Source organism: Herpailurus yagouaroundi, unplaced genomic scaffold (genome assembly GCF_014898765.1).
Source record: "Herpailurus yagouaroundi ecotype Mexico unplaced genomic scaffold, PumYag 205, whole genome shotgun sequence".
NCBI lineage: Eukaryota > Metazoa > Chordata > Mammalia > Carnivora > Felidae > Herpailurus > Herpailurus yagouaroundi.
The window spans coordinates 4,352,647-4,379,705 of NW_024412436.1; the positions used below are offsets into that span (position 1 = coordinate 4,352,647).

Below are 27,059 nucleotides of genomic sequence, written 5' to 3' on the forward strand. Positions count from 1 at the left end.
CTAGGGTGACGTTTTTTGTCAGAACCCTGGGCGGCATGGACCTCGCTCGGCTGTGGGTGCTGCTGGCCCTGGTCACCGTGGCCTGGGGCCAGTATGGTGACTACGGGTACCCCTACCAACAGTACCATGACTACAGCGATGACGGGTGGGTCAACCTGAACCGGCAAGGCTTCAGCTACCAGTGTCCCCACGGGCAGGTGGTGGTGGCCGTGAGGAGCATCTTCAACAAGAAAGAAGGCTCGGACAGACAGTGGAACTATGCCTGCATGCCCACACCCCAGAACCTCGGGGAGCCCACGGAGTGCTGGTGGGAGGAAATCAACAGAGCTGGAATGGAGTGGTAAGGGCGGCCTGGGCTCTCGGGCGGGGGCTTGGTGGCACATCTGTCCCCCGGCATCGGCTTGACCACAGCCTCCAAGGACTAGGCCAGGAGTGCACTGTAGCTTTCTCTGGGGAGGGGGGGGCGGGGCGGGCCGCTGCCCAGCGGCGACATCAGACGACAGAGACCCAGGATGGGGAGTGCAGACGGGCTCCCCCCACGCCTCTGCTCCTTCCAGAGGCCGCCCTCCTCGTAATCTGGTCCAGGGACTGCTTTGGGTCTGCGAGAAGGTTCCCAGCCTGCAGACCAGAGGAGTACGGAAATTGGCAGTCTTTAAGACACTTTAGAGCCCACAACCAACGTCGCTGTGGTGTCCGGACGGCGTTTTCGTTTCGCAGCAATTTATTTTTAGTGTTTCACCAAAGGACTGGTGCACGGTTGTCGGGGGACAAGAAATGACTGGCCTCTCCCCACAGACCGTTTGAGAAACATGAACTGAGAGCAAGCGAATGGGGGGGGGGGGCAGAGAAATGTAGGCAAAGAGAAGCAAAATGAAAAACCTCTCCGTCACCCTGAGAAGATGTGCTCTCTCAACTATAAATACTGAGCCCCTTCTCTCTGCCCGAGCCGAAAGTGGGTTTCACCGCCGTAAAATAGTTTACGGAAAACTGTTGGGGGAGAAGGGCTGTTCTTTGCCTGACGGGGCTCCGCCACCGTCAATGGCATGGACACGGTCCAAGTCTGTGATTCGCTGTGGGGTGTGACCGTCCCAGCCCCAGTACTTGGTCAGGAGCCCATCCCAGTACTACTGACGGCTAGGCTGGTTATTCATTCAGCCTGGATTGGGGGCAGGAACCCTGTGGGGGTGGGGGGGTGGGAAGGGGGAGGGGAGCCCCGGGAGGTTGGGAGGGGAGGGCAGCCCTAGGGGAGGCAGGTCCAGGGAGGAGGATGCCCAGCTGGGAGGCTGCTATAAGGCAGGGCTCTATGAAGGTTCCAGCAGGCATGTGGCATAGAGGGGGTTGGGGTGGTCAAACTCCAGGGGATCGCTCGGTCAACAGACAGAACCATGATGAGAGGCCAAGAGGCAAAGACAGTGACCCGCGGAGGAGCCAGGCAAGAGAAGGGACCTCTGAGTGGTAAAAACAGCCACCGTTTACTGAGTGCTTCCGCTGGGCTGGCACCATGCTGAGTGCTTTGTATGGATTATCTCATCAGTGCTCAAAACAAATCTCTAAGTCATTTTATAGGCAGACAAACTGTGGTCTAGAGACCCAGGTGTTTCCTCAGCCGGAAAGTGCTAGAGCCAGGATTTGGATCTTAACTCCAAAGTGGATGTGCGTGGTCCCGGTGATGAGCTATTTGAGAGCCCGCTGCCCCCGCCCAGTGGGGACCATTGGCTCAGCTGGGGGGCCAGGGCTGGACTCAAGGCAGTTCTTCATCCTGGGAGGATGGAATCTGCAAAGGTCAGAGCACAAGCCCAGCCCTGGAGGACGGGGGACCAGCTCGGTACCCATGACTGACGAGGGGTTCCGCCAGCCTGTGGAAGGGATGGGGAGAGGGTCCCACAAGCAGCTGCAAGTGGGGCCCTTCATCCGGCCTTCCCCGTCTACCCCACTGCCTCCGGTGAGCAGACTTAATCAGCCCAAACTCCTTCTGGTAGGCGGCCAACTCAGAATGTAGCCTCACCTCAAAGACCGGAAGCAGGTGCCAGTGCCTGGCCTGGAGCTCAGGACCAACCCAGTTATACTTCCACCTGGTCCTTCCATCTGGGGGGCCGTGATATGGATGGGTCCCCTTTCTAATCCCCCCTTTTAGAGACAGAGTAAAACGGCACTCGGAGATGATTTCTTCACCCCAAAGGAAAAGCCCTGGGCTCTGAGTCAGAAGGCTTGGGTTTGGATCCGGGTTCTAAAGACCATGTGACCTTGGACCAGTGGTTCAACTCTCTAGGTTCCCACCTCATCTGGAAAATGAGTGGCCCCACTACATGATCCCAGAAGAATCCACATCTCCAGCACCCCACGCTCCGTTTGGCCCTGAAAACGCACTTGGATTTTTCTGGCATTCTGTTGATCCTTGTGTTTATCCCTGCTAGGCAGAGGAAGCAAATGATGTTTAGTTTTAAACTTGCCAGCTTGCTACTCTGCTAATCACAGAGTTAAAAATGCACAACCATGAAAAACAGCCCCTTTACGGTAAACCTCGGCTGCCCCAGGACCAACACCAATTACCCCAGAGGCATGTTTTTAGATGATTATTGCCTCGAGTTGAGACTTCATTGTCAGTGAAAACTCTGAAAGGAAGGGATTTGTTTGTAGGCTGAGGGGCAGTTACGTCTTCCCACGGGCTGCAAGCGTGTAATCTGCTCTGGGGAAAGAGTCGTTGATGGTTTTGCGCAATTTGGCCGCCTTTTTTTTATATATATATGTATATTAAATATAACTTATTGTCAGAATGGTTTCCATACAACACCCATTACTCATCCCGACAGATGCCCTCAATGCCCATCACCCACTTCCCCCCCTCCCCTGTCCCCCATCCACCCTCAGTGTGTTCTCAGCATTTAAGAGTCTCTTGTGGTTTGCCTCCCTCCCTCTCTGTAACTTTTTCCCCCCTTCTTCCCCTCCCCCATGGTCTTCCGTTAAGTTTCTCAGGATCCACCTATGAGTGAAAACATATGGTATCTGTCTTTCTCTGCCTGACTTACTTCACTTAGCGTAATACTTTCCAGTTCCATCCACGTTGCTACAAATGGCCAGATTTCATTCTTTCTCGTTGCCAAGTAGTATTCCATTGTATATAGAAACCACAGCAATTTCTTAACTCGACACGTCTCCAAAGGCAAGGGAATGAAAACCAAAAATGAACTGTTGGGACCTCACCAAGATAAAAAGCTTCCGCACTGCAAAGGAAACAGTCAATGAAACTAAAAGGCAACCGACGGAACGGGAGAAGATATTTGCAAATGACATATCGGATAAAGGGCTAGTATCCAAAAGCAATTTGGCCGCCTTGTATAACTGACTCAGCTTGCCGGTTTATTTTAAGAGGCAGGAGGAATCTCGAACTCAGGTATGACAACAATACATAAGATCTACTAAAGACGCTTGCTAAAAAATAATAATAATAATAAATAAGTAAAAAAAAATAAAGACGCTTGCTAATAAGAGCACAGATTTGAAAGGTGCTCCAACCATGGCTGAGCGGCTCGTAACACTGCTGTTTGCTGTGGTTTCTCTGTAGAAACCATAGTGCCAGATTCTGGTGTGTGGATCCTGGCTCCCCAACTAATGACCACCAGGAGGCTCTACGTAGGTCCCAAGCGTGGCATTTTGCTGTTTCAGGGCATGGCTGTGTTGTTCCCAGGGAATCTTCTCTAAATTGACACAGCACAAATTGTAGGACATGTCGGTCCTGGGCGGGACAAGATGAAGTTGGAATTTTCTAGTCAGGCTGAGCTGTTATGCGGTGGAAAGAGCTTTGGTCTTAGAGTCAGGAAACCCCTGATTCACAGCTCCTGTTTCTATCATCTGCCGGCCCTGTGGTCCTGCGCATTCATTCTAGAAAGAAAGAAAGGTGTAACACCCGCTTCGCAATAGGGGTGCAAGGAAAAAATCTGTAGAGGAACCCTACGTGTATACGGGAACTCCAAATCTAAATGTAAACAGATGCCCGGCACATCCTGGGTGGTCAGTAAAGGTTCAGAGATTCTGGAATCTGCTGAGGCTGGGTTTGAACAAGCCACCTTTGCGTGGAGCCTGCATTCAGAGGAACAGCATTGTGTTTATTGGCACCTGCTTTCTTCCTCCACTCCCCTCCCCTGGACTTCAAAGGACCTCAGGAAGACCTTTTGCAATGGCTGCTTCCATCAGAGCTGACAATTTCAACGTATTCAAGTTCAATTTCTTACTCAACGCGCCTCCAAAGGCAAGGAAATTCAAAGCAAAACGAACCGTTCGTGAACGACAAGCCACGTGATGGGGAAGAGGAGAAAGGATAACTCTCCCACAGAGCTGTGGGAGCACCCACGTCAGTCTGAACCTGGGACTGGTGGGCAGAAACTCAGTTTTTTCCATAATCTCAGTGTTCCAATTCTAATGGAGACCGGGGCTCTGGGTAGTGCGGGGCAAGCCCTCCTGATCTGTGGTTCTGAGCACTCAGGACACACAGCGCCCGCCTCCTCAGAGATCCTTCCTCAGCCCACCGTCTCTAAACTCACGTTTCTCACCCTCCACTCCCCATGTTTGCGGTGGTGCACCTGTCATTAGCCAATGTGTATTTGTATATTGCTCGTCTCCTTGAAAACAGGCTTTGCAAATGTAGGGACTTCATCTTATTCAATGCTGCGTAGAATATTCTCCAGCGCCGTGGATAAGGCTTGTGCAAAGCAGGCCCACAAAATACGTATGCAAGACTAAATCTGACTCATTAGTGGCTTGGGCAGTCCCTATTCCAGCCGGTGTTCCCACTGCCCTCACCAAAGAAGCCTGTGGATTTTCCCGCAGGGGACGCTGTTTGGTTTCCATTTTTGAGTCTCGGTACTCCACTGTCCGTAATATAGGGCCCAACTTTATTGTTCACGTCTCACTGTGACGAGGTGCCTTTGCAGCCCTGCAGGATGGTCTTTTGAGATTTCCCAAAGTTCTCTAAAACATACAAAAGGATGGCTGACACACTTACCTTAAGATAAATTCTTTTCTAGCTTCCACTCTCCCACCCCCCCAAATGTTAACATCCCCATAAGCTTCAAAAAAAAAAAAAAAAAAGGAAAATATAGTAGTGAGCTCTTTATCTCAAAAGCCACAGAGCCCCAGTGCCATATGGATTCCGGGCTGGATCTCAAAACAGCAGAAGGGCATTAGTGTGAAAACCGGCGAAATTCCAAGGGAAGTCCGGACGTTAGGGCTGTACTGATGTCACTTCCTTGGTGTTCATCAAGGCACCGGAGTTCTGAGAGATAAGGCCAAGGGAACGACTCCTCGGTAAATCTGCATCTATTTCAAACTAAAAAGATATTTGAAAACCACGATGCAGGCTAGTAGGGTATGTACCGGGAGTTTATGAGGAACCGGCAACAGAGTCAAAGAAGCTCGGAGCTGGGAGGGATCTGGAGAATAATCCACAGCAGTCTCCTTGCTTTGTAGAAGAGGAATAAAGGCCAAGAGAGCCAGAAATACATTCGGCATAGGAGCTATTACCCTTGGCCTAATTTATGTGACGCTTTGGAGTTTCTAAACATTCCCCATTTATTCGTTCCTTTGCTCATTCATTCACTACCAAATGCTCATCATCACAAACTTTGCCAGACTCCGGGAACCTGAAGACAAATGATATATAGTCTACGTACGCCCTTGGCTTCCTCATGGTCTATCTAATCTTACTTGTTCCTCACGGTAATACTGGGAGGCAGGCCTTACTATTTCCCGGTTTCGCAGATGAGAGACTGTAGCTCAGAGCGTTGGGAGACTTGCCGGCTCCGAGCTGATGAGTAGCAGAGGGGGGGGTGGCCCAAACCAGACAGTCTGATGCCACAGCGCTGACGGTGGATGTGAAAGGTCGGCATTGTTTTTGTGCTTGGATGGAGCCGTGGTGAGTGCTGGGCTGGCGATGATATCCCATCCACCGAAGAATGACTTCTGGAGGCAAGGAGGCAAGTGTGGGAGGAGGGTTATGGCAGATCCAGGATTCTTGCCAACTTTCCATCTAGGTCGCGCCTCTAAGTACGAGGAATCAATCGTCTGGGGGAAACCTTGAATTCTGCGAACTTGGCTCTTGGTTGGGCTGATCAGGATGGCAAAGCTTCCCTCCTCCGGTAGGGGGTTTGCTCCTGCCGGGGTACTTGTCAGACATAATTTTCCCAGTAAATAAGTCTGACCCACAGACTTAGGATAGCTTCTTCTGGGCGTCCGCGTGTGTGTTTCTTTGAAGCAGTGGAGAGGTAATTTTTGGAGTCAAACAGGACCATTCTTAAAACGCTGCCCCCCCCCAGCTGACGCAAATCATGTCCACGTTCCAAGACCCAGTTTCTACCTCTACAAAGACAACCCCCTAGAATTGTTGCGATAAGCACCTTCGATAATATTGTAGGCATTCCTGGCTGTGTGTCCTTGGGGGAATCACTTAACCTCTCCCAACCTGAGTATCCTTGTGTACCAAATGCGAGTGGTGGGGGGGGGGAGGGGGGAAGGGGGGGGCTGGTTATTCAAGCCATTTCACAGGATTGTTTGGATGATTGAAATAACGAACACAGAGACAGTGCTGAGCACAACGGCTGGCACACGGAAAGTCCCCGGCAAAGGTCGCTTCTTTTTACTCTTACGACTACTCTGTAGAAACCGAAACTCAGTTTCACACAGTGAATTGGACAGCTGGCGCTGAAATATAAATCGGGCTTACAGGGCTTACAAAGACCCCTGATGGGTACTTACCATTTTGTTTTAGGAACATGCAATTCGGTTCTGATCTATGAATATTTAAATGTACATTACGAGCGTCTTGAATATTTGTCACATTTTCAGTTAGACCTGGAGGTAGCGTTAGATCTCCTAGTCAACAAACATTGCGATAATTGATGTTCAAGGTCTCCCGGGGCTGAGCCTGCAGTCCCCACGTGACCTGAAATTATTCCCAGGCCATAGCTGATCTCAGGCCATAAATCCATCATAGAAGCTCATCTGCATCTTCTCAGAGGCCTTCGGGGTAGACTTGACTTCTTGTGTTTTTCCAAAACGGGGCAGGAGTTTGTATTGCGGGGAGAATCTGTCTTTCTCCCTCGGTCCTGGCCTGTGTCTTTTTATCCAGAAAAGCTGTTCAGCAGGCCATTCGTGCTTCCCCATCTGGAAACCTGGCAGACAGGCCGGCAGACATGAAACCGGGACAGAGAAGACGGCAGAACTCTTCCCCAGACGCGGACAGGCAGAGAACAGCCTGCAGACAGCTCGACATTATTTAAATAGGTAGTTCGCGTTCTCCACCATTGTGGCAGGAGGCCCAGTACTCAGCGGTGCAGCACTGACCTCCAAAAACTCTGCACTGTCACACTTTGCCCCTAAACTGAGTTCGCCTCTGCCCCTGGCCGCTTCCCTGTCCCAAGGTCCCCACCTGGTCTCTCATTTTTCTTCTCTGCCTTTAGTGTCAACCCCCTTCTTCTCCCCACTGTCTGAATTTCCACAGTGAGTGCTTCCCAGCACAGCCCTCTGGAAAGACCGAGGGTAGCACCCGGCACAGAGGAAGTTCTGATGAGGGTCTGTTGAAAGACTTAAGAAACATTCTAAAGCCCTGTGAACTCTGGTATAAATGCCTTAGAGGAACCCAAAGGATTATTCTGGGGAAAAGAGAATTAGTGGGAATCGAGGCTTCACTCCAAAACACCGAGTCTCTCTTGGGGGGACTTGAGCCCTCCTCAAGCCGGGTTGGGGGAGAAGTTTGGCGGAGTGAAGGAGGCCGGGTCACCGTGTCTCACACAGTCTCCCCAACACCGGCTTTTCCGGTTTCTGTCTTGGCCAAGACTTTGGCAGGCGTTCTCTCATTCGGTCCTCACGGTGACTTGGGTGAGGCTCCGCACGGCCTGGTAAGGACAGGACAGATGCAGACCTCAACAAAAGCTCTTTCCCTGCATGCTTCTTTGTTGGACGGCGGCAGATACAGGAGAACGTTTTCTGTCTCTGCTTTCGGGGCAACAGGCCCGAGACAAGCCATTTTCCAAAGGCCACCTCCCAGAGAAGATTCCTCCCTGAGGATCGTAAGGGGGGGGAACTAAGTAACTGCCTCCTAGTCTACCTTCTGGAAAGTTTCTCCCGTCAGGGGGAGCCGGGCCAACGATGATCCAGGTTGTGAGACAAAACCGAGCCTCCGGCCTTCACGGGGTTGGTGAGAAGGAAAGGCTGCCTTCCGACGTGGGGAGTAGACAGCCTCTGAAGCAGGGCACCCCGAGGTTCTCAGGGAATCCGGGCCCAGGGTTTCCATGGGGTCCCGTCATAAGCCACCCAGAAGCCTACGGGCTTGGGTCCTTATCCTCCCGTAGGCCCCTTCAGGAGCATCGCACAGGTGCCGGAAAGGGGAGCAGAGCCTCTGTTGTGTCTTTTCATCACCAACCACTTCTTTTTCTTAATGTTTATTTATTTTGCAAGAGAGAGAGCACACGAGCAGGTGAGGGGCAGAGAGAAGGAAGAGAGAATCCCAACAAGGCTCCCCGCTGTCCGCACACAGCCTGATGCAGGGCTCAACGCCATGACCCTGGGATCGTGGCTGGAGCCAAAGTCAAGAGCAGGACACTCAACTGACTGAGCCACCCAGGCGCCCCCATCACTAACCAATGTTAACGACTGGTTTGAATCACTCGAGCCATGCCAGCCCTCCCCTGCTCCCCCGCACCCCTCCCCTCTACAGCCACCCTCACCCTTCTTCTCCCCTGCCTGCTCCGTGTTTGTGATTCTGCAGCTTGTGGCCAAATGTTTAAGTGACTCTTGTCAAATAAGGTGCTTTCAGAAAAGATCGAAAGTTGCCAGGAGGGAGGGGAGGAATGCCCAAAGCTCTATTCAGTTGACACCCTCAGCCTGAGGAGGCTTGGTTCCTGAGGGCGATGGTGGATGTGGGGAGATGATCACTCACTTGGGTTCTGGAAATTTCACGGGGGGGGGGGGGAGTTTCAGGGTCCTTTCTGGGTCTAAGCGATGGGCTCTCCCAAGTCAACTCGGTCATCAGTCATCCTTCGTTCGTTCTTCTGTTAAACATCTGCTAGACCCCTTGTGTCAGGCACTGTGGGGACTTCAAACTAAAGATCAAGCTGTCCCTTAAGGATTTTACCTTCTACTGGGGGTGATAAGTGAGACCTAAGTATCTATACTACAAAGTGGTGTGTGTGTCAGGGCACCTGGGCGGCTCAGTCAGTTGAGAGACCAACTTCGGCTCGGGTCACAGTCTCACGGTCCGTGAGTTCGGGCCCCGCGTCAGGCTCTGTGCCGACAGCTCGGAGCCCGGAGCCTGCTTCGGATTCTGCGTCTCCCTCTCCCTCTGCCCCTCCCCGGCGCAGGCGCTGTCTCTCTCTGTCAAAAATCAAATAAATATTAAAAAAAAATTAAAAAAAAAAAAACCCAAAGTGGGTGTGTGTCTACAACCAAGGCATCCAACCCCCATGAGCTTTGTTTTAGGGAAACAAACCCTCAGAGAATGCACTGGAGTCCACCAGTTTTCCTCTGACCGGAGACTGGGGAGCCGAGGCTGCTTTGGTTGCGTATGCTCAACAGTCGTCAAGTGGACGAAATGAAAGTATGATGGCAATAATAAATGACCGAGCAAGCGTCGAAAGCGTCAATAATAAGTCATTTAGTAAGCGCCAGGATTTTATCTGCGTGGTGTTATTTCGTCTTCACGAAAACCTACATAGGTATGTGCGATTATTATGCCCGTTTTGCAAATGAGAAAACCGAGGCTGTTGGAGGCTATGAAACCCGCCCAAGGTGACACAGCTGGGGGTGGTTGGAGCACTTGGTCCGGCAGCATATCCCATGCTGTTAGCCTTTCTGCTCTGCCGATCGCCACGTGAGAGTGAAAATGGACCCCGACAAAAATCCACTTCAGGGAGGAATAATTTCATGGCTTGGCCACACGCACTACCAAAACCCCGGTGCAGGCTCGCTCTAGCAACACGTGTAGGTGACGGGACAGAAGGTAGGAGAGGCGAGCCCTGTGTGGTTCTCTAACTTTTACCACACGGTCTTACGCCCCGCGCCTGTCGTGTCCAAATGATCTTCACAGGGCAGCCTTCCTGAGGTGGCGAATGAGGGAGTGACAGGCACACTTGCCCTGCGGGACAGTGGGGCCAGCTGCCCGGCTGACCGCCGGCAGAGAATTCACAGGACGCGGAATGCCTTCAGCACCGGGACTCCACGGGCTCAGGTCAGCTTCTCTTGCCGCACTGATTTTTACTCGAGGGAAATGATCACCCTGGGAACCCTGTCCCTGTGGTGATCTGAGTGCCTCTGACAAACCAGAACAATGGAACAACAGCCACAGGGAAACCACAGCCTGGCTCAGTTCTGAGAAGGAACATTTTTTCTTTTTTTCTTTTTTTCTTTTTTTTTTTTTTAGAGGAAGCCAGAATTGTAGTGATGGTAAGAAAGAAGACACCAGAAGCTTCATGGACAACTTTTAGTGCTTTCTATTGAAAAGCTCTCACTCACACTGCCAGAATGAGGGAGGCTGTCATAGACCATCTTGGACACTCCACTGCCCCAGAGCCCGGCAGCCCATTCCAGTCACGTGGCTCCCAACACGTGCCAGGCGTCTTCCCAAGGGGGTACTGCTTCCGATAAGATGTGGGCAACGGTAGGGCGGAGAAGGCTAGCGCATCAAGGGCATTTTCATCTGCGTTCCTGAGCTCCTGGAGCTGAGGGCTCTAGGGTCCCGGCACCTGTCGCAAGTTCCAGGGACAGCAACCCAGGCTGATCTGCATGGCTGGCCAAGCACCGAGCCCAGGTCTCAGCTCTCTCCACACGGAAGCACGGAGATGGACGCAAGAGTAAGAGTACCGGGGTCCATGTGTGTCTGGTGGATGAATGACCACATACACGCATATTTGATGCATGAATGGATACGTGAATAGATGAGCCAAAAGGACAGAAGCTTTCCAATCAGAGCCACGAAATATATTTAACAGCTAGTGTTGTCAGGTCCACAAGATCGTTTCTAGCACTTCCAAAGAATCATGTGAAACCCGTCACCACCGATGGTTTTCTAGTTTGTGTGTCAGCACAGCCCCTCCCACCCGTCAGCACGGAGCACTTATTCTTTATCTGTGATCGTTTCTGGAAACGTACCGGTACTTGGGAAAATGGGGTTGTGTTCCAGCAGCTGTCAGGCCAGGACGCGGAGATAACCGCCTGCTCCGCTCACTTGAGAGACGGATCGGGCTCCGTGGCCGGGCGGGTGGGGAATGCAGAGAATCCGAAGGAGCTCAAGACTTATTTTGGAAGGACTTGTGAGTGACCCCCACCCCTCTTGCGGGGGGAGCTCTCTGTGGCCAGGTGGAGAACAGCGTCCTCAATATCAGCTGGAGGTGGCAACCTTCAGGCCCCAGTGTGATTGGGGGGGGGGGGTGGGAGAGAGGAAGTGGGGCAAAGGAGGTGGGACAAAGGAAGAAATGATCACATACTGTCCAAAACCAACAGTTAGTGAGGAAGGCGCTGTGAAGGGAAAAGGGGCCGATCCCCAGAGTGAGGGCCCAGCGACAAGGAAAGGGTGACCACGCCCGCTGTCGAGGGGAGGGTCTGTGGACCAGAAAGGAGGGGTTGCCTTCTGTGAAGAATTAGAACGCGGTGTCTCAGGCAGGAAAAATGCTCGTCCAGGGAGTTTGAGGCCCAGTTTGAGGCCCAGTTGGCCTGTCACCACCCTGTGGTGGTGCCTCCATATACCAGGACCCACCGTGGGCACTGGGGATAAATCTGACCCAAATCTGCTCTGACCAGGTAGAGCTTATGGTTTAGCGGGAGGTAGGAAGACTCCTGGGTAAGTGCCTCCATCCATTCACGCTCTCTTCTATCCAACTCTACATTCGTAGAAGTCTGTCGGGAACAGTGTTCCCCCAAGTTTCCTTCAGCTGAAAGATTCTGAATCATGTGAATTTTAACGGTGAGCGTAATGTGATTTCTACAAATATAACGAAGTCTTGACTGTTTGCATACAAATGGAATACGGTGTTGGGAATCTAGGTCAGTCAAAGCATGGCCTGGCTTGGTAACGGTGGCAGCCGGGGTCTTGGGTGTCTCTGTCGTTAGTTCACTTTGGATTGTTCTCTTCTCTTCAGGTACCAGACGTGCTCCAACAATGGGCTGGTGGCGGGGTTCCAGAGCCGCTATTTTGAGTCCGTGCTGGATCGGGAATGGCAGTTTTACTGCTGTCGCTACAGCAAGAGATGTCCATATTCCTGCTGGTGAGCCTGGCGGAAGGAGCCTGGAGTCCAGAGGGGAGCTTGGGGGGTGCTCTGGTCCATGTTTCTGGCTTCAGATAAGCCTGGGCGGTCACAGACAAGCTTAGAATGCAACAGCCAGCAAATAGAAGGAAATGAACAAATAAAATTAAGGAAAAGGCTAGAATAATATCCAAGCAGGGAGGGACCTTACAGGTCGCCAACCCAATGCGCCCACACCCCTCTTTTGGCAGGAAAGAAAACAGACAGGACGATAGGACAAGGAAGTCACTTGTCCGAAGTCACCCAGCTGTTTCATGGGGATGTCACCTCTAGAACTTGTCCCAAGTTCCTGGGTGTGCAAACAAGCCAGGCATTTCCGCCTTGGACAAATGGATCCCAAAGTGGCAACATTTGAAGGGTGGCTCACTCAAGTGATTTCTCTCTCTGTGGTGTGATGCCAGAAAGGGCAGCCTTGCGGGTTATGCTGTCTTCTGCAGCCAAAGTTCCTCCACAGATGCCTGCGTGGCTCTGAGGATGGGCAGTTCCAAAGGCTTAACATTTTTCTGTCCAAAGTTATGGTGACTAGAAAATCCAGATTCCACATGATGGAGCAGGGGCCTCCTCCAACTCCCCACAGCTGCCTCCATAAAGCAGTTCTTACCCCACCGTGGCAGGTGCACAGGCATGACTAGGACATAGGCTAGAACTGTGACAGGTCCCAAAGGCAAGGACCTAAAGCCCGTGCGTGGTGGCACAGCGTGGAAACCCTGATGGGGCAACAAGAAGCTTCAGGTTGTGTCTCTGTGCTGACGTGTCCTCTCCCTCCCTCCCCTCCTCCCCCAGCCTTCCTCCTCGTGCACTGTGACATCTCTAGAAAGTCACTTTCCTTCTCTACGGGGTCTCAAGTCTAGCCATCTTTTCTGGATCTCTGAGGTTTTTAAGAATCTCATGAAAGCTATAGACCCTGTCTTCGGCGTGTTTAAACAAAAGTTTACAGAGAATTTCCAGGAGTCCTTAAACTCCCGAAAGCCACCAAAAGATCTTTGAGGTTGTTTTGAGCCCTAAAAATTCCTTGACTCCAAAGGTGCTTTTGCAAAGGGCAACCAGATGCCCAGAATTGTTTCCAAAGAGAGGATGAGGGTCCAAAAGATGACTGGGTCCCACTGAGAGAGAGAAGGAGGTAGGAGCCTGCCCACTGTGACCTGAGAAATGGGGCTTTCCCCAATCTTCCCGGCCCGAGTCGGCCGACAGAGGCCACCCCCACCATGAAATCCGCCTCCCTTGTGGCAAGGCATTCGGAGCCAGTTACATTGCAAATAATTATCTGAAAGAGCAAGCCACAAACTAATAGTCAGTTAATCCATCACCACATTAGCAAGATTTCCCCTTAGGCTCCAAAGGAGCCACCAGGGTTGCAGGATACCGGGTGGCCCAGAGGAGCATGTTCAGGAGAGAGGGGGTAAAGAGGAGTCAGCCCAGAGCGGGCCTCCCTGGGCAGGATGGACACCCGCCCTAATTTTGTGAGGACTGAGATAATATATACCCGGTATTGCCACCGGCTATGATCTGTCCCCTTCAACCCTCCCAGCTACCGTGTAGACCCAGCCTCCTGGCCAACTAATAAATGCTGAGACCCCAGAGGCATCCAGATCGTTATATCTCAAAATTCCATTAATTTTCTCATGATGCCCCGGACTTCCCTTGATCGCTGGAGCGCTGGTTCCAGCCTCCATCCTGCTCCTCACAAGGGCTGGATGTCCTTCCTCTCACGCACTTTAGAAACGACTCTTTGAGTTCCCTTAGATGCAACCCACGACTTGCTAGGATGTGAAGAATTTCATGAACGGGGACGTAGATACAAAGGAACAAACGCCTTGGGTTAAAGACGGGAAAAGGGAGAAGAGCAACTTTTCTTCAGTTGCCGGAGACGTTCAGGGCCCCATGGCAAAACTCACCCCGAGCCTTGCCTGCGGTGCCCCCCCTCCCGCCCCCCCACCTTAGAGGGTTGGCAGAACCAGTGGGGGGAAAGTGGAGAGAATGACTCAGAAAGACACGGCAAGTCAACTTGGAGGCAAGCCCCTCCGAGGAATGCTTTGCTTAGCTGCATCTATTCTGACTGCATGGTGTCAGAGCCGAGAGCCACCATGGCTGTCCCAAGGAAAACTTGGAGAAGCTGCAAAGTGAGATTGCCACAGGCACTCACTATCCCACTGGGCTGTCTAGACATCTTAGTGGCATCTTTGAATTGCCTGAGTCATGACGTTCCTTATATCATATGTCTTTAAATTGACTGAGTCATGACGTTCCTTCTATTATATGTCTTTCTAAACTGAATGAAGTCTCTAGGGCAAAAATTAGGTCTCGTTCGCCAAGGACTGCCTGGCACAAAACAGGCCCTTCATCAATTTCTAGGATGAACGTTGCAAGCCCATAGGAACAGGAACCGTGGTGAAACCTGACACTGTTAGGATGACGTTTTCTAGTTGAAAAGGATTTTTCCACGCGCATTGTTTTCTTTGATCCTTTTAACAGCCTGTCGGGGTGAGGAGTGTTTTCGCACACCTTCCCACAGTGAAAACCGCTGATAACCTTCCAATCTGTAGCCTCCCTTTCTGTCACTTAAACTGGCTTGAATTACCTCCCCGGGAACTAGACGCATGTGTGGGGGGACATTTTTTCTCTCCCACTTTGAAAGCTGATCTGCTTCACTGAGCCCGACACTGTTTGGAAGTCGCTAAATGAGCATCTATCCTCTTTGTGTGTGCAGGCCTTTAAGGATTCAGAAATAGCACCGCTCTTGCAGGGAGAGAAAAAAAAAAAAAACACAAATCACCCCACCACCTCCCAGATGAGCGAGAGATTCATTTGTTTAGTTCGGACCAAGGTGCTGCTCTCGCTTCAGACTGAAGTTTCTCATTAGAGAGTAGAGCAAAAGAGAGAATTTCTGATAGACTCAGACACGCTGTCACTAAACAGTCCCCACTGGATGGGTTCCATATGTACATCTTACACGTCTTTATTTACATGTGAGAATTCAAAATCTTTGTCCGGTTGTCTGCAAACCACAAACACATGTCACTGACGGAGCCACAACCCTTCAGAGCCTGTGTGTTAATAATCCCCAGGCTCCCAGCAGCTACAGCTGCTGCCTGCCATGTACCAGAACGTCCCCCATCGGCAGGTGACGCCGGCCACGTGTAGACGATGGGTCCCAGGAACCAACGGTTTTGAAATGAGCATCTGTTTCCTTTTTCTCATGGTTCTTCTCCAGACCTGTGGCCTTTCATTACGTTCATTGCATAGTATGTTTGGATGGACAAAGAATAATGTTCTTCCTCAGAATCAATATAGACGACATGTTCAGTTCTCCTCCAACCCAGACGTCCCATGACTCTCGCACGTTATAATCTCTGCTGCCCAGCTCCCCTCTCCCTGAAGCTCGAGTCTGATGCCAGAGAATATTTTCCTTAATGCCTAGATAGCTCGAGTCCACGACAACGAAATCAGCTTACCAGAAAACTCTTCTCCCCCCACTCTAGAGCACTCGATCAAACTAACCTTCAACTCTGGGTCTCATGGTTCAGATTTCAATACAAGATGGGTGGTGTTTGCCTGAAGTCATGGCAGGGACAAGAATGACGTCACAGGCACCTCCACTGCTGTGTCTGTCACCCCCGCCCCTGCTCAGCGCTGTGCCCAGAGTCTGGGAAGAAAGGCGGCTTCTACACTGGTTCCTCCAAGCCATTGGGAGCCAGTATCAGAAAGGTGGAGACACCCACGCTTTGAGACAATAGGACCGGATGTTGCATTTTTTTTAATACGAAATTTATTGTCAAATTGGTTTCCATACAACACCCAGTGCTCATCCCAACAGGTACCCTCCTCAATGCCCATCACCCACCCACCCCTCCCTCCCACCCCCCATAAACCCTCAGTTTGTTCTCAGTTTTTAAGAGTCTCTTATGTTTTGGCTCCCTCCCTCTCTAACCACTTTTTTCCCCTTCTGCTCCCATTTTAAAGCAACTCACATTGAGTTTAGTCACTTCCTCTATGAACAGTGGCTGCCTCGCATTGCCTGAGGCCCAAAGCGCTCCTTTAGGGGGACAACAGCCGCTCTGAGCCTGAGCAGAATCAGTCACACCTTTCATCAGCCCGAGCGGCTGTTCACAGTGTTTTGCACTTGAGAAATGTATGTGCTGCCTGCATGGCAGTGGTGCGTTTCCCCCCACCACCTCCACCCTAGGCTCAAAGTTCAAAAGCAGCAATTTCAGAGGTGTGGCTCATTGGCGAGTGAGCGTCGGCCACCCCAAGGCCAGGCCCCGTAGCTCCTCAGAACAAGGCAAGCCTCGCGGCAATAGACGTAATCTGTTGCGTTATTCTAGCTAGTCCGCTTGCCTTTACTGGAGTCTAGAGACCATCACTCCTTCCATTAATTTTGCCTCAGCAGCCAGTGAATGTGAATGGATATAAAATAGGTTACCATTTAGAGACTTGGATTCAGTTCCCAGGAAGGATGACGACGGTACCCTTTATGCCTTGAGCACCTAGCGTGCGCCCGCTGTTTACTTCAAGCAGGTCCAGCTGCCTCCCAGCCCTAGGCTCCGCACGCAGTGCTGAGCTCTCTCAATCCAGAGAAGAAACTAAGACCCACAGGGGCGAAGTACCAGGGAGTAAGGCGGCGGGGCCTCTAGAAGGGAAAACAGCAGAGAAGGGGGTGATGTGAGCTGGGGCAGAGATGTGGGACGCGGAGTTGTTCCCCTCAGTGTTGAAGACCGGGGCGACCGTGATGCAATGTGGCTGATGAGAGCCAGGAAGCGTGGAAATAAATGTGTTTGCTGAGCAGCCCTGGGCGTGGCCAGTGAGCTAGAAATTCAGTTCCAGGAGAGCAATTGGGAAAATATTTAGAGGTTCTCCTCTTCTGACTGAAGTCAGAGATATCTCTGGAACCGCATTTCCATGTGCTGTGATACGTATTTGAACCTTTTGCGATCTAAATCTCCAAAACACCAGGAGAAGGTCGACATGAGCATCCGAGGTTCTTTTTTTTCCTCCCTTCAGGGTCTAAGGTCTCTCCACAGAGGATGGCACTTGGGTGACAGCAGAGACCTGGGCCCTCAGCCCCACAGGGCCAGTTCCCCAGCTCTCTGGGGGAGAAGCCAGGTGGCTGTTCCTTCGCAGGTGCTTTCCTTCACGCATAACTGCATTTGGGTCTTTGCACATCTTTGCACAAATAATTCAGACAGGTTCTGATGAGACTCCTATTGGAGATGCCAGGCCATTAGCAAATTAGTCCAACCTGAAATATCCTCATGCCTGCTGGCTTGTCTGGAATAGCTTTGTGCAAGAGGATTGATCGTGAGCAGATTGTTTATTTAAAAAACAAAAACAGGGGCGCCTGGGTGGCGCAGTCGGTTGAGCGTCCGACTTCAGCCAGGTCGCGATCTCACGGTCCGTGAGTTCGAGCCCCGCGTCGGGCTCTGGGCTGATGGCTCGGGGCCTGGAGCCTGTTTCCGATTCTGTCTCCCTCTCTCTCTGCTCCTCCCCCGTTCATGCTCTGTCTCTCTCTGTCCCAAAAATAAATAAACGTTAAAAAAAAAAAACAAAACAAAAACAAAAACAAACTTCTCTGTGATTTGCCTGCCAGAGAGGGACAACCTCTTTGTAGCCGAATGTAGAACGTAGGCCAACCTCAACACATCAGTTCTACAAATGCTGAATTTCTCCTTCACGCCACTGTGGGGGCCACTGTCCCCTTAAGGAGTTCACTGCATTGGTCATCATCGTGAAAAAAAGACATATTTATGGGATCCTGTTTTTGTAATTAAATGCTAAGTATGTGGGGCCGACAAGTAATAGGACATTAGAAGAGGGTATTTAAAATCAGGTGCACAAGGCACCTGGGTGGCTCCGTTGGTTAAGCGTCCGACTCTTGATTTCAGCTCAGGTCATGATCCCACAGTTCGCGGGTTCGAACGCAGCATTAGGCTCTGAGCTAACAGCGTGGAGACTGCTTGGGATTCTCTGTCTCCCTCTCTTTCTGTCCCTCCCCTGCTCTCTCTCTCTCCCCTCCCTCTCAAACTATGAAATAAAAAAAAATAAAATAAAATAAAATAAAATAATAAGGTGCCGATTGGGAAGTGGAGGAAACAGGAGGAAAACAGGATTAGAGGTTGGACTGACCAGAAGCAGCTTCTCTAAAATGTCGATTGAACGTGGGCTACTCACCAAAGAACGGGTCAGAAAACATCCTCAGTTTATTCTTGTTTAGACAGAAGCTGAAGCTCCCATCCTGACGCGTTAATTTGTAAAAGCTGGGTTGTTCTTCCAGCTTTTACCTTCAGGAGGCTGTGGTGTGTGCTCCCCTGCTGTCCCATGTGGCGGGATAAGGTTGGGGACGTGGTCCTCGCTGACTTGGGGCCACGAGACAAGGCCCCGTTGTCCGTGTGCACATCGGTGGGGCACATGGCCCGACAGCAGCCTGCAGGAGGCCGTCGTATAATCCAGTTGTCCCCACCGCCAGCAGATCAGGCAGGTGGGAAACCGATCCTGGGGCTGCGACATTTGACTGCAGGTTCAACTGCCCCATAATCGATGATAGAGGTGGATTTTCTTACGGTTTTACACTGAGTCACTCTCCGCCGAGGAATAGATTTAAAACCCTTTCCTTTATTAAACCCAGTCCTCAGCCAAACCTCTAACAACCAGTAAGACCAGCCTCTTTATCCAACTAAATCGTAGCTCTACTCCCTCTTTTGAAATGGCTGTGATAACATATATCTGGGCCTGGCTCTGTGATACGCCCCATTCTCACAGCAAAAGGAGCAGGGACAATCTGTCGGCTGTGGCTCCATCAATGGTAACCAACACCGCAGCAGCCCTGTTTTGACTCTAGTTGGGTCTGTTGATAATTTCAGGGCTTTAATCTTAGATGAGAATCTTAGATGAGAATATCCTCTAGCAATCTTAAAAATCCCTTCAGTTTGAGTTTTCTTCAGCTCGTAAGTGAGATGTTATTTAATTTCTTTCCATCTCGCTCGAACCCATCTAACACAGGAAGTTGTAAAGGGGTTCTACGTTATCGAGTTCTCGCTTAGTTTCCCTCACTTTGCAAGTTCTCGGTCAAGTTCTTTGTCTTGCCTGCAGATGGCATAAATGGGGTATCATTTATGTATGTAGTTATGTATGTAGGTAGGTATCATGGGGTGAGAAAGTGTACCCCAATAGTCATTCATCCAAAGTGATAGGAGGAACGCTCACACACATACACACACGCGCGCACACACACACAGTTCTGTGTAAGGGAGTATGTGAGGATCCCAATAGAGACCTTCAATAATCTACCCATTTCAGTGTTTTTCTGCTTCCTTATAGGTTCTCTTGATGTCCTGACAAGTCCCCACGCCCCTGTTTCAGTGTCCAACTATGAAAGTTTACATTCTTTCTTTTCTCTCATAGAAGCTATTGCTGGGGCTTTCCTCTATTAAGACATGTTGTGTGTGCCCAACACCATCAAGAACTAAAATGGCGACACATCTATTTGGTTCTAAAACTCAGGATCCTGGATCGTACTGAAACAGTAGTTCCCTCTATGGATGGTCTTTGGGTTGTTCACTTCCCACTCATGACTTGGGCCATTTCTTTCTCTACATTTTTAGCGTCAGAGAGCAGGCATAATTTCCATCAATATGTAAATTCCTTCCCTGGCCCCGTTAATCCAGGGTCCGGTAAGAGAGTCCAAACTTGATCTCACAGTTTTGGAACAAAATAACAACAAGAACCAAACATCAAATAAAACAAAAACCCGGCGGGACCGAGACAGAAATGTACTAATGAGCATGCACGCCTTCTCTGGGGCAATCTAGAAATTTACTGGATCGCAGTCCCCCACAGAGACCAACTGTCCAGTTGATCAGGGGACCTGTATCTGATCACTACCAAAAATAAAGCAATAGAAAATGCTAGTTAAAGTATTGGATACATTTGTCCCCTTCGAAGCTTAGAACTTCGTGATTTTTTTTTTAATGCAAGCCTCTTTTTTCCATGTTAGTCCAAATTTGTTTAACTAACCAAGTAATCTGAGGTCAGATCAGTAAAAATTTAAAAACAAATAAATATCTAGCCTGGTCATTTCCAAATAATTTTAGTAATTGGATTTAGCTCAATAGAGTATTGCCATATGTAGATTCTGCCTTCACACATATAAAACTGTGTGGCACTTAGCTTTCATGCATTGTATCCAAAGAGTGTTTCAAAGTTCCGGAAAATATTTTACGTTCCCTGAAGTAAGGAAAACACCTCCTACCCCATTTCTTTTAATCCTAATTTGCATCATTAACATTCTCAACCAATGCCTTTTTTTTTTTTTTTTTTTTTTTTTTTGATAAACTTTAGTCTTGCACTTGTTAGAATCCTCGCGGATCAGAAACCAATGGGATCCAAGTGAGGCCCTATTAAGTCCATTTATGAGTCATTTAACATTTTCATTAGAAAGGGAAGTTCCTGTTCTGGGTCCCTTTAGAAGCACTGAATAGATTTCTGAATTAGCAGAGTCTAATTTTCCTTCATGAACACATTAGGCAAAAACACATATAACCCCCCCTGGGTTGGGCTTGGCATCCCAATGGAGCATAATTATGTCTTGAGAAAAGTCTCAGAAGGAGGGCAACTATATAATATGAAGACGAATTGTGAGCCTCAGGAACGGGCTTTTGGGGCTCTAGCTAACCCCACGTTATCCTGAGCTAACCATTGATCTTGCTGCAGCCAAGCTCTGAGATCCTCCTCTGAGCCCTTCCAGTTTATAAATCAGTCTTTTCAAGATTTCATGACAATCATTGCAATACTAAGTCCACATAATGGAAGGTCTTTGGATCATCAACAGATATACAATAACGCACAATGACCTGGTGAATCCAAATCGGATGGAATTATTGACACTCACTAACTGCCTTGGAGACGCAGATAAAGACTTTGGCACACCCATTTCACACTGAAAGGACCCTGTTTGGTCCTGAAGGTCCCCTTACGAGCCTCGGGAGGTTCTAGACTTATTCCAGGGTGGACCACAGCAAACCTACTTTTAGGGAGGCCTGGGATCAGCCTAATCTTGGAGGAGAAGGAAGAAAAAGGAGGAGGAAGAAGAAACAAATTGCTCTTTATGGCTCAACTTCTACCATTTGCACATCACACATACGAGTATTAGTTCCAATAACAAACTCATAAGGTAGTTTTCATTCTTCTCTACACCGGGAAATTGAGATTAAGTGACTCTCCCAAGGCCATTTATTTATTCAGCAAATACCTACTACATAGAAGGAACTGTTCCAGGTGCCACAAAACAATAGTGGACAAGGAAAAGACTACCTTTGTGGGGATTAAATATTATTTTAATATTTTTCAAACCCTTTAATCATGACTCACAGTAAAAAAATACATACTAAACTATCACACCAGGCGCACATCATAGTTACACACGCATATACAGTATATTTGAAACAAAGTTTTTACACACACGTACACAACCTTCAGCATGTGCTCTGATATTTCCTATTCTACTTTTTATCTCTTTATTTTTATTTTTTAATGTTTATTTATTTTTGAGAGAGAGGGAGAGTCAGGGCGCGAGCGGGGGAGGGGCAGAGAGAGAGAGGGAGACACAGAATCTGAAACAGGCTCCGGGCTCTGAGCCCTCTGTGCTGACTCAGCACAGAGCCCGACGCGGGGCTCGAACCCATGAACCGCGAGATCATGACCTGAGCTGAAGTGGGACGCTTAACCGACTGAGCCACCCAAGCGCCCCTATGTTTTAAAGCTCACTTGGAAATAACCAGGTAAGTTCATTTCATGATCCACTAAGAAGTCACAATCCACAGTTTGGAAACACGATTCCAGTGGACTTGTCTGGAACGGACTACTAGTGATATTAATTAATATTTCCTCAAGGCCCGAGGAGTTATCTACATCTTTTTCAGTGTGTAGTTTAATGGCAAGAAGAAGGAAGATGAGAAGTGGGAGGCAACTGCCCATCACCTTTCTGCAGCTGGAAAGGTTTACCGGAGGCCATCAAACTCTGGCTTGGATTTCCCGTGATGTTCAGACGCCCTCTCTTCTTTGTAATGACAGTGCTTTTTCCTCTAAACTTTTCTTCTTCCCGCATAGGCTGACCACAGAATATCCAGGCCACTATGGGGAAGAAATGGACATGATTTCCTACAATTACGACTACTATATGCGAGGAGCGACCACCACCTTCTCTGCGGTGGAAAGGTGAGCCTGCCCAGGGGCTAGGAGTCCAAGGAACTGGGGACCCCAGCAAGGACCATGTCAGCAGGAACTTCCATCCGGGGTTTCCTCTAGTTTATTTCCTCCTTGGTCTAGAATTAAGGGAGAGGTTGCCAGGGCGACGGACAGCTGTGGGAATGGAGATATTCTCATCAACCATTTCATGGAGCAGCTCACCCTTGGAAATAATGATGGGTTCCAGGCCGCTCCAGAGAAGGAAAACCCCAGCTAGGTCTCCCATGATGTTCTAAGCTCTGCCTTTCACTCGATTTCAGAGAGCGCTTTCCCTATAAATTCAGGGACTTTCTGTCAGGTGATAATCGCCTCACACAGCATATGAATTCCCAAAAAGTCACCCAAACGTGTTTTGCAAACAGAACAAAACTTACATTGACTCATTCAATAATGGACTATGATGAATGTGAGTGTGGCTTACCTTTTGGGGAAATTTATGCTTTTAAATGAAACGACATCTCACCTAACTGAAGTGATCGTATTTATTAAATTTTTTTTTCAACGTTTATTTATTTTTGGGACAGAGAGAGACAGAGCATGAACGGGGGAGGGACGGAGAGAGAGGGAGACACAGAATCGGAAACAGGCTCCAGGCTCCGAGCCATCAGCCCAGAGCCTGACGCGGGGCTCGAACTCACGGACCGCGAGATCGTGACCTGGCTGAAGTCGGCCGCTTAACCGACTGCGCCACCCAGGCGCCCCTGAAGTGATCGTATTTAACATGGCCCAGGATTTGACAAACAAAAAAGAAAAAACAAAAGAACAAACATTAAGCAGCTCTGAAAAGGCACCCTACATGGTTCAGGCTCCATCATCAAAGAACCTTTATGTTTATTCATAAGGGAACCCTTCACTTCTCACACATTAATTGTTCTTATTTTAGACGCATTTTAAACTAGCTTAGTTGTCTATTTTCTAGAAGCACAAAGTCTAAAAATGGTCAGGGAAAATAGTGCTTAGAATGAAACTCTTCACCAGGGAGAAGAAATCGCCAAATGGCATCACACACACACACACACACACACACACACACACACACTATTTTTAAGAAAAGAAAAGACCTGAGAACTCAAAAACCAGGGGAGCCTGGTGAAAATCAGTGGCTGTGCCGTCCCAGAGGGCAGACTGGGTAACAGTGTAGCAGGGCATTCAGTGTTCTTGTGACGTCTCCACATCAACAGGAAAATTAGCTCTGCATTGCCTGTTTAAGAAGGCAGGAAAGACTACAATATGGAAAGAATACCATCCAAAATCACTACAAAAGACATATATGTTGGTGGTTAAAATACCCAATTCCCATTGGCTTGAAATGTATCAGTTATGGGGATTAACCCAGGACCTTGGAAAACTGAGATACCGTGTCACGCGTTTGTTTACTATGAACGTGCCCGTGAGATTTTGCTGCTGTCGCTAACAGTCAGTGGCTTAAAGATCCACAATGTGGGTTCCTTCAGCTCTGTTGAAAGATGCTAAGGCCACCTCCTTGGAGAAATATTGTCAGGGCAGGACCGACCTACTGGGCAGGGGCTTTCCTTCCATATGCAAATCATAATGGGTTCTTCTTGGTATGGAGTTGCTCAGCCTGAGTGCTGTAGATATCTGGGGCCAGATGATTCTCTGTTGCAGGCGCCGGTCCAGGCATTCCAGATGTTTAGCGGCATCCCTGACCCCTATCACTAGATGGCACTAGCAACCTCCCCTCCCCCATAGCTGTGACAACTAAAAAACCCCTTGGGGAGCAACTGGGAGACCCTCCTGCCAATGATTTTAAGCAAATGACTTGGAACAACAGACTCAGAATTCCAAATCCAGACTCAGGCTGGAGCAGCATGCCCCAGAGCTGCTGGCCAGAGGTATCTCCCAGAACTACCTTCCAGATCGGAGGCTGGATGGAGACCTTCTCGGGATCGGTTATTGTTCACGATAACTGGGAAGTAGCCTGGCAGGTTGAAAGGGGAGAAGGATAATTCTAAGATTAAACGACAGGCTGCGCTTTGGAAGGATCTGCGTGACCACGGATGGAATGGGTTTTTATTTTTGCCCTTCGTTGGGACTTTGCAAAGGATGTGACAGCCATGTCCTCCGGTGGGGTTACGGGCACGTAGTTACAGTTGGTATTGTGGGACAGGAGAAAGAGCAAGATTTGAGTTCAACACTCTTGGAATCTGAAATCACTGCCTAGTTATCTTAAGGAAAGGCACGTATTTCTCGGAGTCTGCTTCTTCACTTAAACCCATGAATCACTGTCAAGGTTAAACGAGCAAACCCGTGCACCAGTGTGACGCTGGGTGTACCAAAGTTGCTCCGCAAATAGCGGGTATAATTGTCATATCGCTGTTAGGCGGTATTATTATGCCAGAAGAGCACCACGCAGGCGCTCAAAAATATACGCAGTATATACGTATATATACGCAGTTAAATGCGCAGTTAAATGGGTGAACAAAGAACGTAGGCTTGCCCTTAGCAAAGAACATCCATTGAAATGTACCCACCACACCTCATTTTCCCCAACTGAACAATGCTATGGCCTTTCATCCGCGTGCCTGACCTCTAGGACGAATACACGATTCAATTTCTGCCGTGCGTGGATGGGGGGCGTCTTCTTGTTCGCTTTATGGGGGTTTAGGGTTGTGGGCCCCCCACTTCATTTCCCCGTCATGGTGTTTTCTGAATGGAAACACACAGTGTATGGTGTGGAGCCTAGAACTCAGGAAGCACTCAGTAAAGTAATAAACGAGCAAATGGATGGCCCACGGAAGAGAAGATTCTTTACAGTGGAAAGGAGACGATGCTAAATAAATGCTTTTATTCCAAACTGTGCACCTATTTGTCCTAGAGGTACTCATGGGACAGAGCAGTGGCCAGCAGGCCCCGGGTGACAAACGGGACCTCCACGTGGCCAGGAACCTGTCAGTCACCTGCAAGGTGCGACCTGCCCTGACCAAGGAGGTGTCGAGAACTGACCTCACAGATGGATTACCTGTCGGTTTTCTAGAGACTTCGTAGAGATCGACATGAGATTAGGCGCCCCTTCGGTTCCTAAATCCTCCCAAAGCCGTTCACTGCTTCTCCCTCGGCAGCGACAGTCCTCACTGGCTTGCCTTTTGACTCTCTCCCCACAGGGATCGCCAGTGGAAGTTCATAATGTGCCGAATGACCGACTATGACTGTGAATTTGCGAATGTTTAGAGCTTCCACCTACCAAATCTGGGCGAGGGGAATGGGGCCAGGAGACCGGAGGATGTCCACACAGGTCCACGTCAGCTGGAGCTCCAAAGCGGTTTCTGCTGCCTTTTCCTTCTCCCTGAGCTGGTTAGTGGCCACAGCGCCAGCTTTCTGGGCCTTCCTGACTAGTATCACACTACTAATAAAATCCACAATTAAATCGTGTTCTCACTTTCCGCACGTTCCATAGCAACCGTTTCACGTGACTGACAATGGCTTTCTTGCACACTGCATATACAGTGGGCATGCTCACAGCCGCAAAAATGCCTGGTTCCAGGAGCACCTGTCACCGCCTCCCTACGGCTTTTACTACCAAATGAGCTGCAGGCAGGCCCGGGGCTGAGTGCTGTCTATGAAGGGGTTCAGTGGAGGGGAGTGAATGACAGAAACTGAAGAGGGGGGCAGGGAAGGTCTTGGCAGCTCAGTCTGTTTGGATGAAACCCAGGGTCCTCAGCAAGCCTTGAGGGGATATGCTTCCACTCTGCCCCTCCACATAAACCAGGCTTGTCTGGAAGTCCAAGTGCAGCGCTCTGCGCTCCAGGAGGGAGGAGACAGGGAGGTAAAATGGGGAGATGAGAGGGTCTGGGGCAGAGCTAAAAGACCTAGCATTGGAAGAATCTTCTGAGTGGGAGGAAGGTTGTTGGCATACCTCTGAGGTATGACAATGGTAATGACAGTGACGCAGAAACCAGAGGAACGCGTGCAAATCTGGCTCGAGTCAGACAAGTACAAGGAAGGAGACAGAGACCAGAGCATGGGACTCGAGTCAGGAACTTGAGAGGGAAAAAAAAAGAGTGGCCAGGTTGTTTGGGGAATAGAAGAGAGGGTTTGAGCCCCTGGCACCCGGACATATGGCCAGGACTCCTGGGAAGGCTGGCATATGCCCTGTAGCCATGGGAGTTACTGGAAAACTCACCTGGATTGGTCCCGATTTTCCAGCTGGGAAAGGCGGCCCTGGGACTCCATTTCTCTTCTGTGTACAGTTTAGGGGTGTTTTCTGCAGAGGTGACACTGTCTTTCCTCTTCCTCTGATGCCTCTGTCCCCAGCCCTCTGTACTCTCTTCATCATAAAAGAAATAAAAATGTTAACATTCACTGCGCTGCAAATGTTAAGGGTCCATTTTTGCTGTCTGCCCCTCTCCTTCCCAACTACTCACGCCAGCCGTTCAGCAAATGTCACTTAGCGTCGTGATTTGTGTCAAGCACCAAGCACCGTGCGAGGCACCGGGACGACAACGATGGCAAGGACAGAGTCTGGCTGGCGAATCTAATAATTAAGACATAAAGCACCAAGTGCCTTCACTTGGTGGA

General features: G+C 49.7%; 1 protein-coding gene across 1 annotated transcript; it reads left to right on the top strand.

Annotated features, from left to right (window-relative positions):
- DPT (dermatopontin) lies at positions 1-26,848 on the top strand. The gene is made up of 4 exons (XM_040451741.1): positions 1-340; positions 12,123-12,248; positions 22,386-22,493; positions 25,646-26,848. Exons 1-4 carry the CDS (start codon positions 36-38, stop codon positions 25,710-25,712), a joined length of 606 nt encoding a protein of 201 aa, XP_040307675.1. The 5' UTR covers positions 1-35; the 3' UTR covers positions 25,713-26,848.
- Positions 26,849-27,059: the final 211 nt, after the last annotated feature.

Bases quoted from the DNA above. Each gene is read 5' to 3' on its own strand.
- DPT (XM_040451741.1), top strand. From the start codon at position 36: ATGGACCTCGCTCGGCTGTGGGTGCTGCTGGCCCTGGTCACCGTGGCC. The intron at 341-12,122 runs GTAAGGGCGGCC...TCTTCTCTTCAG, and splicing joins AACAGAGCTGGAATGGAGTG to GTACCAGACGTGCTCCAACA. The intron at 12,249-22,385 runs GTGAGCCTGGCG...CTTCCCGCATAG, and splicing joins AGATGTCCATATTCCTGCTG to GCTGACCACAGAATATCCAG.